General features: G+C 34.0%; 1 protein-coding gene across 1 annotated transcript; it reads right to left on the bottom strand.

Moving 5' to 3' along the window:
• Window positions 1–10,709: 10,709 nt before the first annotated feature.
• LOC127903112 (uncharacterized) lies at window positions 10,710–11,519 on the bottom strand. The gene has a single exon (XM_052443778.1). It carries the CDS (start codon window positions 11,517–11,519, stop codon window positions 10,710–10,712), a length of 810 nt encoding a protein of 269 aa, XP_052299738.1.
• Window positions 11,520–14,699: the final 3,180 nt, after the last annotated feature.

The raw sequence follows: 14,699 nt of genomic DNA, 5'->3' as shown, positions 1-14,699 counted from the left end.
CAAGACTTGAGATATTTGGGGATCATTCGAAGGGATATCAGAAATTATTTGACTATGATGCTGCCATTCACAAAGCTGATTCGACAGCAATATGCAAGGTGTTATGTGATATTGTTTCTATTCCTAATAAGGTATTATTCCAAAGGTTTTTTGTTGCCTTTCTTGAACAAAAAAAATGCAAATTTTAATGGTTGTAGACCTTTTGTTGGAGTATATAGATGTCACTTGAAAGGTAAGTGTGGTGGAGTGTTGTTAGCTACTATTGGCATGGATGATAATAATAAGATTGTCCCTTTAGTAATATGTGTTTGTGAGATTGAGAATACAAAGACATGGTGATGGTTTATGGAGCACTTGAACAGTTATTTGGATGGTGGAAGGCAGGTCACTTTCATTAGTGATAGACAAAAGAGGCTAATTAATGTAATTTCAAACATATTTCTACTATTTATCATGGGGCATATTCTAGGCATGTTTATGTTAAGCTTTCCAAGTAATTTCTTGGTGCACAATTGAAATAGTTGTTTTAGAAAACTACCAAAAGCAATAACAAGCATGATTTTGATGAGGCAATGACAGAGATCAAAGTCGAAAAAGAAGTTGCATTTGAGTGGTTAGAACGAGAACTACATAGTTATAATTGGTTGATACACACATATAATAGAAATTACATGGTAGATTGTACTGATAACAATGCATGGAAGTGCTTCAACAACTAGATATTACTTTATCGAGACAGACCTTTCTTGGCAATGCTCGAAGAAATTAGATGTAGACTTATGAAACGGTTTACAAAGAGAAGAAATGAGGTAGGCACTTAGGAAAGATAGCTGACATCTAAGGTTTTGAAAAAGTTGAATAAAAAAAATAAGATTGCACAGAAAATAATTTTATAAGCTTCTGGTGATCTAAATTTTAAAGTCATGGATAGAGCCTATGGTGAAGCTAGAGTCCAGAACAAGTGATTGCAGTTATTGAGAAATTACCGATCTCCCTTGTCAACATGTTATGACTGCCATAGGATATGCAAGACATGAAGTTCAAGAGTACATTCAAGCTTGTTTTAGCAGATATGTTTACCTTAACACATATTCAGTGATGTTTAGCCTCCTTCTAGATCAGTGTACATGAGAGCCTACAGGAAGACCGTTGATTGACCCACTAATTGTTGAAAAAAAAAATTGGAAGGCCTAAAAAATCTAGAAAAAAGAGCAGCAAATGAGCCTTTAAAAGAGAAAAGAAAGTTTTTTGTCATTTGCTCATTTTGTGATGGCTTTAATCACAATGTGAGGTCTTGACCATTAAGGCCTTCTATTGCAAGGGAAAATAGAGCTAGGAACAAAAATTCTTAGGTATATTTAATATACTATTATTATTTATTATGTTTATTATTTTTTATTATGTGTAACTATTATTATTTATTATATTTATACTATCATCATGTTTTGTAGGCATCAACAATATTAAGTCAGCCATTAAATGCTTCAGAGTAGGCAATACGGAGAAGAAAACAGGTACTGCTTGCACTTATATTTCATTTGTTGTGCCTATATGGTTTGTTTTATGTATAACATAACATTCATTTACAAATCAACGTATTTCATAGGCATCAGCAGCAAAGTTAATTGGTTCAGGCCAGCCAGTAGCTACTGCATCCGAAACAGTAAGAAATGTGCTATCTTGGTTGTATGTATGTATATTTTTGTTCTTTTTGTTCATGTTCTTAAACTAACATAACATATATTTTAGATACCTAGTGGCCTAAGTCAAAGTTCCAATGCTAGAACAAAGAAAAAAAAAGGGCTCAAGCTAGCTTTGGAGGTCCTGGAACAAGAAAAAGAATCAAGTCCGGGACTGAACCAATCCAAAAATCCATCTCAAGCTTCAATTGTCACAAGTTCTTTGTAATGAATGGGAATAAACTAAACTTGTTTTAACTTGCCATTTTGGTTGTTATTTTGGAATATTGCCAGTTATTTTGATTATATTTTGGATAATTATGTGGCTATCAATGGTCATTTGGGCTGTATTTTGATTATATTATTAATGGTTATTTTGGCTGTATTTTGGATAACTATGATATGACGTTTTTGAATTATTGTGGTTAACGATATGTTATTTAGGGTGTATTTAAATGTAATTGCAAAGATAGATACTAGGACTATTAGGTCATAATTAAGCTTTTATTTCATTAATGCGTGTTTTATAGGATACATTACATTTTAATAAACACAATTGCACAGAGACATACTAGCAGTACTATTATATATTTAAGCTTTCCTTCAATGAGCCTAAGCCTTTTCTTTATCTTCATCATCTCATCAACTCCAAAGTTTACTACATTCAGCTCTAAATTTTGATTATCTACCATTTGATCTCTACTACTAGGATATATGAGAGCTTCGGTAGTAGACCATTGCCAAAACTTACATCTATTCAGCCTACATGACCAAAACACTGCATTAGGATTTTGTGGTGTAGTGGTAACCATAGCACATGCTTGCACGCCATACCAACAGTACTTGGGAATGCATTTAATTTTTCTTTGTGGCTGTCACTGATTGCAGAACTTGAGTTATAACTTGATGCCATTTTGAATGTATGGATGATGTGTCTCAATGAATGGTTGAGCAGGTGACATGTGGATGATGGTTGAGCAGGTGTTGAGTTTGAATGAATGAATGGTTGATTGGTTGTAATGTTTCAATGTGTAGATAATGAGTTTGAATGAATGGTACAATAATGATGTGTTATGGATTACATAAAAAAAATTTAATAGATTGTATGAGCGGGTTTATATGGCTAGTTGTGAGTAGCTTATATGGTTGGTTGTGAGTAGCTTGCATGGTTGAATGACTTGTTCATGTATTATGGTTCTTGTGTTTATATACCCAAATTGTAGCCGTTGAGAGCTAATGGCTGCAATATTAAATCTAATTATTTTTTGTATTTATTTAGGGTGAAATTGTAATTTTTCATTTGGGGGACAAAACAATCATTTACTCAAGATTCCGTTAGTTCTCTTAACAGTCTCCAGATGAAAGTGAATAGGTGCAAAATAAATATAATTTCAGGTGAAATTCAGCAAAAAAATTTATTTATTTTTTAAAAAATTTGACAAAACAGGTGATCGGTGGATAATTGCCATTTAAAAAAATATTTTAAGAATTTAGCCTAATAATTTTTAAATAATTTTATTTAACTAACTAGACATAGTTGATTTATCCTTTATCTAACTCTCTACCTTTTAAAAATAAATAAGCAATCACTTATGATTTTGAATTCATTGATTAGAGTTCTCTACATACGGTATCCAATTTAAGGAATCGAAGCCCCTTCCTTTCTGTTTGGTGGATAAAAAGGAGACGAAGGAAAGTCGAGGGGCCAGGCGTGAGAAAAAAATAGGAGAAGAATAAGGAAAGTGGATGGGACAGGCGAGAGAAAAAGGAGAAAAGAGGAGAGAAAGTGGGCAGCAGAGTCACTCTTGGCTCTCCTCTCCTATATATTTCCAAGTCAATGACTGGTTTCTGTCAAAGGCACATGGGCTAAGCCGATTAATTGGTACTTGGTTTCTTTTTTCTGATTCGATTCTCCTAAACCCTCTGCTTTTGTTGTTCAAACGAGGTCTATAAATTTTATTTTTCCTATAAACATACGAACTAACTTGAGCATTAAAAGATTATCATTGGAAAAAATTATGGTCCCTCTTAGTGTCCTTTGAAATTTCAGGTATTCATATATTATTTACTAAAGATCGCAGGATGTCCTTTTACGATTGATAAGTTGCTTCTCCACCAAATAATTTAATGTTGATGTAGGGATTTAGTATCAAGTTACCAACTGACTCGATCAGATTTCAGTTTCAGCACTTTCATCTAAACATCCATTAAAAATTTAAAACATTTTATTGGTTTAATTAAATTAGAATCTACTCTCTTATTAATCATTCACCATGGAGAACTACCAAATACCAAACTACAAACAACCTACAAAATACCAAACTACATATTTTTTTATTTTACAAATTCATCTGAAAATCTAATAAGCATAATTTATATACATATTTTATCCTTTATTGTATATTTGCTAGTTATTTTTATTTTTTATTTTTAATTAATTGAATTATTGTATTGAATAGAGAATTAATTTAAGATTATGAACAAAAAGTGCATAAAAGATCCATAAGAGGAAAGAATTGAAGAATTAAAGATTATGTTCCAAAGCTTCCGCATGAGCTTAAGATAATTAAGGAAAGATTTTATTTAGCAATTTAGAATGCATGTGCTGGGCATTAAAGGAAGAAATCATTAATTGGCTTTTTGCTTTGGAAGTCAAACGTGTGGCTAGCTTTCTAATTTTAATAAGGAAATAATATACAAAGGATTTGGCGTGTGAGAGAGGCCAAAGACTTTTGACTTTAGAATTGGAAAGGTGGGGCCCATTTTGAGGACTATATAAGCAAGTTTTTGGTTTTTGGTTTTTGGTTTTTGGGTTTTGGTTTTTGGACGCAAGAAGGAGGAACGAAAACAAGGGCAGCCGCAAAACAGAGAGAAGAAAATGAGTAACAGTTCGGCTTCCCATGGCTAATTTTCTTAATCTTGTTGCTCCCAATTTAAGTATGTCTAATAAATTTTCTTATACTGAGGTTAAGAATGAAATTCTATTCAATGAAATAATTATCTTTTTATTTAATTAATTCCCTATATATGTTCTTTAATGTTTATAGTTCTTGTTTCACATGATTAATTAGATGTTATTAAATCTTTTCCTCAATTCTATCATGTATTATTGATTGTTAGGATCAATAGTCGATTAAATATATGCTTGGGTCTATAGAGTTTATGTATGGTTATCTTTGATTCTGTGTCTTTTATTAAATTGTTTATACAGAGTGCTTAGGTAAACTTTGATTCTTTGTTATTCAATATGCTTACATGGGATGCTTAAATGTCATACTATTAAGCAGAAAAAGAACCTACACAAGATTAATTTTAATTAGGCTTAATTGTTATATTCATTAGATGACATAGATTGATTTCGAGTTGTCACTGTAAAATTGGGGATTAATTAATATTTAGATAATTAGTAGTTGAATAGTGGTGGATTTTGAAACCTTGGTAATTTTTGTCTTATTGAATTCTCCTATACTTTAATTATTTTCTTAATTTAATTAGTTTAATTTTCTTAAAAACTCAATTTGCTCAACTAGGTTAGAATTAATATTAACTTTAGATTTAAATTAGACTTTTCAATTTATAACAATTTCTATGAGTTCAACTTCGTTACCACTATTTTATCTCTAGATTCGTATACTTGCGAGTATATTAAAAATTTTCACAACAAAATCTTTGTGAAAATCATTCTTTTTTTCTTTTAATCGCATGTGCTTGTGAAGATGATTACTTGCAGCTCACCTACTATCTCTTAGTTGCCCCTTGTGTGGTATAAACAATATGATACGATCAAACTCGTGCTACCTGTAGTGTTTCTTCAGCTTATAATGATTCTAAGATAGCGGATTAAGATCCAATTTTGAGTCCTAATTTCTCAGTTGCACTAGTCCAACACCACAAATGCCACTGATTATATCAATTAACAGACAATTGCGTCAATAATTTGTAGCTACTAAAATCTATAAACTTAAAAAATTGCACCTGCACACAAGGAGCAGAGCAACATCTCAATTTTCATATTGCTTGGTTATTCAAGCATTCAAAGTAAACCCTTTTTGCGTTTTGTGAGAAATCTGCTGAATATGCTTTTGGAGAAGAGTCAACCACAAGTTTTGGATTTTCTTGTTTAAGATTTATTTTATTTTTATATAAAAAGGAGCCAACAAGACTAAACCGAAACAAAACGCGGGGAAGCATTCTCGTACATGTCATGAATTAAACAATGGACAACACCACGAGGAGGGTTGTGAAAGAAATGGAAGCCAAGAGTTTGACTCATTGCGAAATTTGCAAGGAAATCCGCTGTAAAGTTTGCTTCACGATAAATGTGGTTAATGCACACATGCCAATCCCTATCAAAGAGCCTCCTAATGCTTTGAATCACTGAAGAAAAACTATTAGGCCTATTGCTCCTGTTTGCAAGTAGATCAATGGTGCACTTGCTATCAACTTCAACCAACAAATTCTGAATCCCCAGCTTCCAAGCCAGATCAAGACGATAGAATAAACCCCAGAGTTCAGCATGAGTAACCGAACTAATGCCAATGCTCTCATAGAATCCAGCAACCCAATTACCATTAGCATTTCTTATCAACCCACCCACAGCTGCCATGTTCATTTTCTTGCAGGCCCCATCAGTATTCAATTTGAAGGCATTTTCAGGAGGTGGTTTCCATCCAAAGTGCTTCACAATCTTTGAAGCTCCAGGCTTGATCAAAGTCATCATAGTTTTATGTCATAATATCTAAAATAATGTTGTGATTACTCCTCTACACATTCTTAAACGGAGCTTGGTTCCTCCAAAACCACAAGCGCCAGATTGCTATGCCAAAAATAACAAACCAATCCACTCCATTACTATCATAACGATCAGGCTTTAAATTAGTAAGAATCCAATCCTTTAAGTCTAAAGAGAAAAAACTATCTCGTAGGCTAAAAGGGACAATAGCTAACAAAAAATGCTTGGCTGCCACACAATCTTTAAGGGCGTGAAGAGAGTCTTCCACGCCAACTTTGCACCTCGCACATTGATTTTCTACCAAAATATGTCTTCTAGCTAGCTCAGCTTTGATCTTTAACTTATTTTGAATAGCAAACCAAAGGAAAGTTTTAACAATTTGTGGTTATTTCCAGCTCCAAATAAGGTCCCATCTTAAGCCGATACGATTGGAGGATTTGCTTGAAATACTTTGGTATCCTGATTTTACTGTAAAGTTGCCCTTAGTCGAGAAGCCCCAAAAGATACGATCCATACCCCCCCGACACATGGAGGCATGATGACAGCAATAGTGAGCGCTAACCTGTGAGGGAGATAATTGCTGAAAGCAACCCAATTCCATTGTCCATTATTGTCAACATATTCCTTAATAGAGTTGTCAAGCATATTACTCGGAATCGGCATCACAAAATAATCCTTCAAAATGACATTTTGCATTACCCAATAATATTTCCAAAAAAAAATTTTTGAACCATCTCCAACTTGCCAACGAATACCATTCAAGACTTTTTGCCAAACCGTACCCACTGCACGTCACACATAAGAACCATGTCTTATAGGTAGCTCTGTGGGGAGATTGTCATTCTCAATGCCGTATTTAGAGCATAAAACTTTGATCCACAGGCTTGTAGGAGAAACAATAATATTCCACCCAATCTTCATCAATAACGCCTCATTGATTTGGAGAAGATTTTTTAAGCCAAGACCGCCTGCCATTTTAGGTTGACAGATTTTATCCTAGCTAGCCATGGACATGTTATTCCTCTCGCTATTCCCACTCCATATAAAATAGTGAGAAATGCGATTAATTTTTTCTTGAGTGCCTCGCGGAAATCATTGTGGTTTGCATGGAGTAAATTGGCAAGGCTTGGATTACCGCTTGAGCAAGTGTAAGCCTTCTAGCAAAAGAAAGGTGCTTTGCATTCCATCCTGAGAGACATTTATCTACTCGATCTAGAATCTCTTGATAGGTTTTATTGGTAACCCAACCATGAAGAAGCGGCATACCTAGATCCCCAAATTTTTTGAGGTTGAAAAGCCACTTAGTTAATTGATTTTCTTTGACAGAGCAGGTTCCACATTTTTCGAGAAGTATAACCGGGTTTTTTCTTTGCTAACTTTTTCTCTCGACATGTTGTAAAAAGCATTCATAGTTTTGATCACCATCTTCGCATGTTCAAAGGAAGCTTTTGCAAGAAAAAGGAGGTCATCAGCGAAGAAAATGTGGGTAAGGGGTATACCTTTCCGAGACAGCCTTATGGGTTTCCATCGCTCCTATTGCACTTCTCAATTGATGCTGTGGCTAAGTCTTTCAATACAAAGAACAAAAATGTAAGGAGAGATTGGGTTCCCCTGGTGAATCCCTCTAGAAGTCTTGAAAGAATCTGTAAGCTCGCCATTCCAAAGAATCTGCATGGAACATAAGGTGATGCACTCCATGATTATTCTTATAAAGTTCGTAAGAAGACCCACAAAAACCAAAGTCTCCTAGATAAAATCCCAGCTTAATTTGTCATAAGCGTTTTCCAAATCTACTTTGATAGCCATGAATCCTCGTGTGCCAGTCTTCCGTCTCATACTATGAATAATCTCCTGGGCGATTATAATGTTTTTGGTGATGTGCCGCCCTGGAACAAAGCTAGTTTGATGCGGACATACAAGATCAGGGAGAACAGTCTTTAATCTATTAGCGATGATTTTAATGGTAGTTTTATACATAACCGTACAAAGACTAATAGGCCGGAAAAACTTTAAACTAGTTGGATTGTCAATTTTTGGGATAAGAATGATTAATATCTTCAAGAAATTTCCAGGAACAGTCTCTCCATTGAAAACATCTTTGATTTACTTGCAAACCGACTTGCCAACCACCTCCCATTGAGATTGGTAAAAAATAACATGCATGCCGTCAATTCCCGGCGCCTTTAAAGGCTTCATGCTAAAAATAATGTCTTGAATTTCCTCGTCATCTACAGATTTTTTCATGATATGGTACCTATTTGTATCAAGGCAAGGAAAATCATTAGGAATAAAATAACTTTCAATAGAATTAGTGTCAGCCGTGTATAAATTAGTGAAAGAAATTAGTAGCATGAGCCTTAAGCTCATCCTCATCCGAAATCCACTGGCCCCTGTCATCTTTCATCCAGACGATTTGGTTGTGTTCTCCTAGTCATTGTTTTCTGGTGGAAAAATGAAGTATTCTGTCCCCAAATTGAATCCAATCGCTGCGAGATTTCTGAAGCCACAAGAGTTCTTCTTGATTGAGAATATCATTAAGCTCTTTACTAAGATGAGTCTCCAAATTTAACAGGTTATCGGAATGGTGACTCTCCAGAGCTTTTTGAATTCCACCAAGTCTATCTAAGATTTTCCTTTTTTGCTTAAAAATATTTCCAAACTCATTCTTGTTCCAATGATCAAATTTTTCAGTAAACTTCTTTACTGAAACATTATAATCAACATCCTTCTTCCATACTTAAGACACAAAACCAGAGTAACGATTATCAGTAAGCCAAGATGAAAGGAATCTAAATGGTTTCAAACCTTTGTTCCCAGTACCCTCATTATTCAAACTAAGAAGGATAGGTCGATGGTCAGACCCCAATCTTGGTAAGTGAAACACTCGTGCCTTGTTAGAAGTGTTGAACTAAATATCATTGCAAATGACTCTATCCAAGCGTTTATAAAGCGATCCCCTTTCCCAAGTAAATTTTGGTCTAGTAACATGGAGATCGCAAAATTCGTGTTTGTGGAACCAATTTTGAAAATTTTTACAAGGTCCGCTACCACTATTAGTACTTCATTTACTCTCTGAGGTTGAAAGAATGGCATTAAAGTCACCTGCTAGCATCCATGGACCATGAATTGTCTCAACCAAATAAGTTAAATCCTTCCAAAGAAATTTTCGCAGAGAATGAACTGAGTTGGCATAAATCGCGATGACCCAGGTAGTTAAACCCCTTGAATTAGACACTTGAAAGTGAATATATTGCTTATGATTAATAAGGATGGTGACATCTAAACCCGCTCTCCATAATAACTAAATTCTACCTGAGAAACCAGTCGCCTTAACTCGATGGGAATGATCATAACCACTAAAATGAATAAAGTCATCAGCTTTAATTCCACTAATCCGAGGTTCACAAAGAGCCACAAGTTTGGGTTTATAGTTTTGAACAAACATCTTGAACGTTCGTCTAAAGAACTGCGAGGCCGCCCCATGGCAATTCCAAAACAAGAACGACAGATTCATTAGCAAAAAATTGAAATAAAGGACAAACTTACTCCAAAGGCTCAACGCCTTGCTGATTGACATCCATATTATCCTCCTCAACAAAGAATTGAGACTCATCTGATGTCTCAGATTCGTCATCCTCTAATTCCTCCATATATTCACCATCTGATGAGTCCTCATCTACCTTATCCATATCCCTATCGCCTATATCAAGAGGCTCCTCATTGGGGTTTGGTTTGGGAGGAACCGGATGGGGGGCCCTGAATGGTCCTATTTTCTCAATTGTTTTTTAATATTACTGCAGAATGATCTTTAGGATCCAAAGAAGTTGGGATTAAAGTTGGTTCAGGAGAATGAGTTATAGATGACTTGGACTTGTTACGTGAGATATTTTTTTCCATGGACTCAATAGGGTGTTGACTTGATGAGCTAGGACCACTTGTGGGGGTATATTGTGTATTTCACGTGAAGGTTTGAGGGTAGTGTGTTCAGACGTGGCAGCATTCTTGTTTCTTGTCACGGGGTTTCCCTTGCTTCCAAACAACATCATTTGGATGGAGCCTTTGGAGTCACATGAGATCATCTTTTCCTTGTTTTTAGGAGGAGCAATGGTCTTCTCGTGATTATCCATGGTGATAGCCGCGTTTGAAATTTCCCCAGAATCATTGTCTAACTTACTTTCCTGTCGTAAGACACCGAATCTGGAACCTATACTCTGTTTCCTAAAACTATTTTGAGTAGGCTCCTTTGCATTTGCTCTTTCCTTATTTACTCTATAATTTTCTTTCCTAGCCACGATCATCTAAGGACCAAATCTTGGATTGTCCGGAGTAACCACCGCTGGCGAGACATCTGAATTTCCCTTGGTAGTTTCACCTGAAGCCATATCATTCATCTTTTCCCCTCTTGCTTCCAAAATCAATTTATCCAGGCATGAGGAAGAGGTGTGTCTATACTTTGCACATCCAAAGCATATTGTTGGAAGTGCTTCATATTCAACCCTTTGGATTCTTCCATCCAGTAAAAATTGAGAGATTAAAGGACTCTCAAGGGATACTTCCACTGCAATATGGGCAAACTTACCTCTCGTCGCCAATTCCGTATTACAATCAATTTTGATTATCTTTCCAATAACATGCCCCAACATTCTAATGATCTTTTTATGGTAATAATGTAGAGGCATACTTGGAAGCCTTATCAATGCAGTGATTTTATCAATCTTTTCATTCGAACTATCGAAATGAGGCGACCATAGCTGAACGGTCAGGTAATGCCCCGAAACAATCCATGGCCCTTGTGTAAGAACAAAATCAGCATCACCTTCCTTCCTGAACTTAACGAGAAAATAGCCATTGTCCAAATTTATAACAGAGTATCTGCCAATATTAGGCCACAAGATTTCTAGCCGTGAGCAAAGCGCTTTGTATCCAATCATGCGGCCAAGAAGTTTCACCACCACAGTAGATTGCCATGGTTTTATGAGTTGCTCATGGACTTTTTGTGAAAAAGAAATTGAAGGTAAAAAGCCTTCCTGTTCAATGACCACATCCTCCTTTTTCCATTTCAATATCATTTTCCCTCCCCATGAATTCTTCTCTACCAACTTCAGCATCAATCACCCCCTTTGTTGTTCCATTAGTTTATCTCGAAAGGATAGCATAGATGGATTATCTCCATCCTCCCCTTGTGCTCTGAATTTGGTTTTCTTGGCCGATCGATCATCCTCAAGGGGAGGGGGGTTGGTCTTGTCGAGAGAGTTTTAGGTTGAGAGCATTTTTCAACGGCTCTGATTGTACAAGTCTTGTTTAAGATTTGTTGCTTGTTAATGGGTGGACTTTGAATAGGATTTTAGTAGGGCTGGCATTTCCGATGAATTAGGAGAATAAAAGAAACTTGTAATTTGGTAATTTGTAGGTTGCTAAGAAAAATATCAAAAAAATTCTGTGATTAAAAAAGAAAAGAGAAAGACTATATACAAACTAAAAAGTGAAAGAAAACAAAAGAGATAGAGTGATTTGGATGGGAATATTAATAACATTAAAAATTAGTTGGTCCTATTCAATAAAAAGTAAAAAAAATTATAATTGTTCGGTATTATTTCTGAATTTGTATTTTTTGAAAATAAAAATGAGAATAAAAATGGTGTTTTGGAGTTGTTGTATTTTAAATTTAAATATGCGTTTGATATTATTTTCTATATCTTGTATTCTAAAACTGAAAACAATAATATGCGTTTGGTAGACACAATTGAAAATGATGAAAATAGAGAATATGTGTTCCGTAATACCATTTTCAAAAATAATTTTTACCAAACATTTAAATCATAATTAGAAAATAATTGTTTAACTAATACATATCATAAATAATTTAAACAAAATAATTATAAAAAATTAAATTATGATAAAGTTTTAATATTAGCATTAATAAAAAAAAAATTATGGCTGATATTGTTATGAAATTTCTGATCGTATCATTGAACATAGCAGCCTCAAACAACACTATTTAATATACTAATATAATTGCTAAGTTATAGCACTCCATCTACTTCAAATAAAACTTTCTATCACTGTTCTTAATTATTTCAACCCGGTGCTTCTCTTCTTCGCTTCCCCTCCTTAGCTTGCCAGCAAATTTTAGCTTTATATATCTTCTTCTTGCCAGTATCAATCACTTGCAATGTAATATAGTATAACTTGCCAGCAACCACCTGTTCCTTGGCCTTCAACACCCTTGAAAAGTCGAGAAGGGCATTCTACATAATCCAAAATTTATGTAAATTATGGAAAAACATCTAAGTTTCAAACAAATTTTTAAACCAACATATAAATCATCATGATTTATGTAATTAATTGATTTGATTAACTACTCAAGAAGAATCATTAAAACAAAATGAAACACAAAATGGAAAAAAAATAAAAATGGCATCTTTCTTGTTATGTTCTTGAACTGCGAAACGGACGAGGGCTTCGATCTTAGCACTCATTTGATTGCTCCCATAATCATAAACGCCTCCGGGTCTCATCTGAATGAAATTACCTTCTCTGCAAAGACCCAATTTAATAAACCCACAAATCAAAACGCTCAAAACTATCACAGAGTATCAATTCATCTTCACTGTATATCTAAATCTTTGCCTCCGTGTCCAACACAAACTAAACCTTGGGTTTCTAGATGAAGAATTTTCTAATTGAATTTATAGGTGTTGAGACGCAGCAGTAGCCGTAACACCAGTCCATCCTTAACAAAGACGCCGTAGCAGCAGCAGCAGCAGCAGTCGAGATGGAGAAGGGAGACAGCAACAATCGATCTTGGTTGTAGAACTATGATGAAGAGAGAGAGGGCCGTGACGAATTACGGTTGAAGAACTACGATGGAGAGAGAGATGTGACTTTCGATTAGAATAAAGAGATAAGGCTTAGGTTTTTTTTGCAATTTTTTTAATGATTTAATTTGTGATTCGTTGAAAACATGTTAAAGACGTTCTCAGTTTTGTAACGATAAAAGAGAATATGAATTATTTGTTTTATAATTCATTTTTTGAATCCATCCCACCAAACGTGAATTACATATGTACTCTTAAAACCAAAATGAAATTAAGCCTCTAAAAATGATACCGAACAAGCTCTTAATTTCTTTTATTTAATCAAAACTATTTGAGAAGTCTTGTCAAGTTATAAGAACAAATATCTCTTATTCACTTAATTAATTACCTATGTTAAGTCACTTTAATTACTTTAAGTTATTAAGTAAAAAAAGCGAACACTGCTTAATGATATTTGAAATGTCAACTTTATGTTATGAATCTTAACGTTTGGCCCCCTAACGTTGACTCGACTTGTTATTTTACTTAAATGACCTCTGACTTGTGGCGGAGTTTGCGGCAGTGCAACTTTGAGGAAATTGTTACTACCCAAATGATAGAGTAAATATTTAGCTTAACATGAATCGTTGTGTCTGGCTGCTTGGTCGCTACTTCGGTGGCATGCTGACGCTACTAACAGTAAATATTTATTTTTAATTTTTAATAAAAAATAAGATAATTTTAAAATAAATGAGGTTATATTAATAAAAAAAAAGTACAATGAGCCCCTTAACATTTGGAAAAAGAGATATAAAACCTCTTAAAGTTTCGAAAAAGACATATAACCCCTATTTTTGTTAGTAAATTCCATTTTTTAATAGTAAATTTATTTTTAATTTACAATTACTATCATGTCCCTATAATAAATAAATCAATACGTTAACCTAAGACATGTTATCAATGACGTGTATAATGAAACCAATAATTTTTATTTAAAACTTAAAATTGAAATGTAATTACATTTTCCCAAATTATTCACTCTAAATTAGGAATATACTCTTCCCAATGATAAGATGATAAAAAGCGATGAATAATAGATAAAATTAAAATTAATTTTATTTTCTTCCAGAGCAAATTAGACAAATGACATATTAAATAAACTTATTTATGGATGAAAGACAAATTGGGCAAATAGGAAGCAAAATTGGGGGCTCATTGTCTTAGGTCAATATATTGATTTATTTATTATAGAGATATGATAGTAATTGTAAATTAAAAATAAGTCTACTATTAAAACAAATGGAATTTACTAACAAAAATAGGGGTTATATGTCTGTTTCAAAACTTTAAGAGGCTCTATGTCTTTTTTCCCAAATGTTAAGGGGCTCACTGTACTTTTCTTTTTTTATTAATATAACCTCATTTATTTTAAAATTATCTTTATTTTTTATTAATTATCTTTATTTTTTATTAAAAATTAAAAATAAATAT

This window comes from Citrus sinensis, chromosome 6, assembly GCF_022201045.2.
Source record: "Citrus sinensis cultivar Valencia sweet orange chromosome 6, DVS_A1.0, whole genome shotgun sequence".
Lineage (NCBI taxonomy): Eukaryota > Viridiplantae > Streptophyta > Magnoliopsida > Sapindales > Rutaceae > Citrus > Citrus sinensis.
This window is presented reverse-complemented; position numbering and strand designations above follow the sequence as displayed.

Bases quoted from the DNA above. Each gene is read 5' to 3' on its own strand.
- LOC127903112 (XM_052443778.1), bottom strand. From the start codon at position 11,519: ATGCTGAAGTTGGTAGAGAAGAATTCATGGGGAGGGAAAATGATATTG.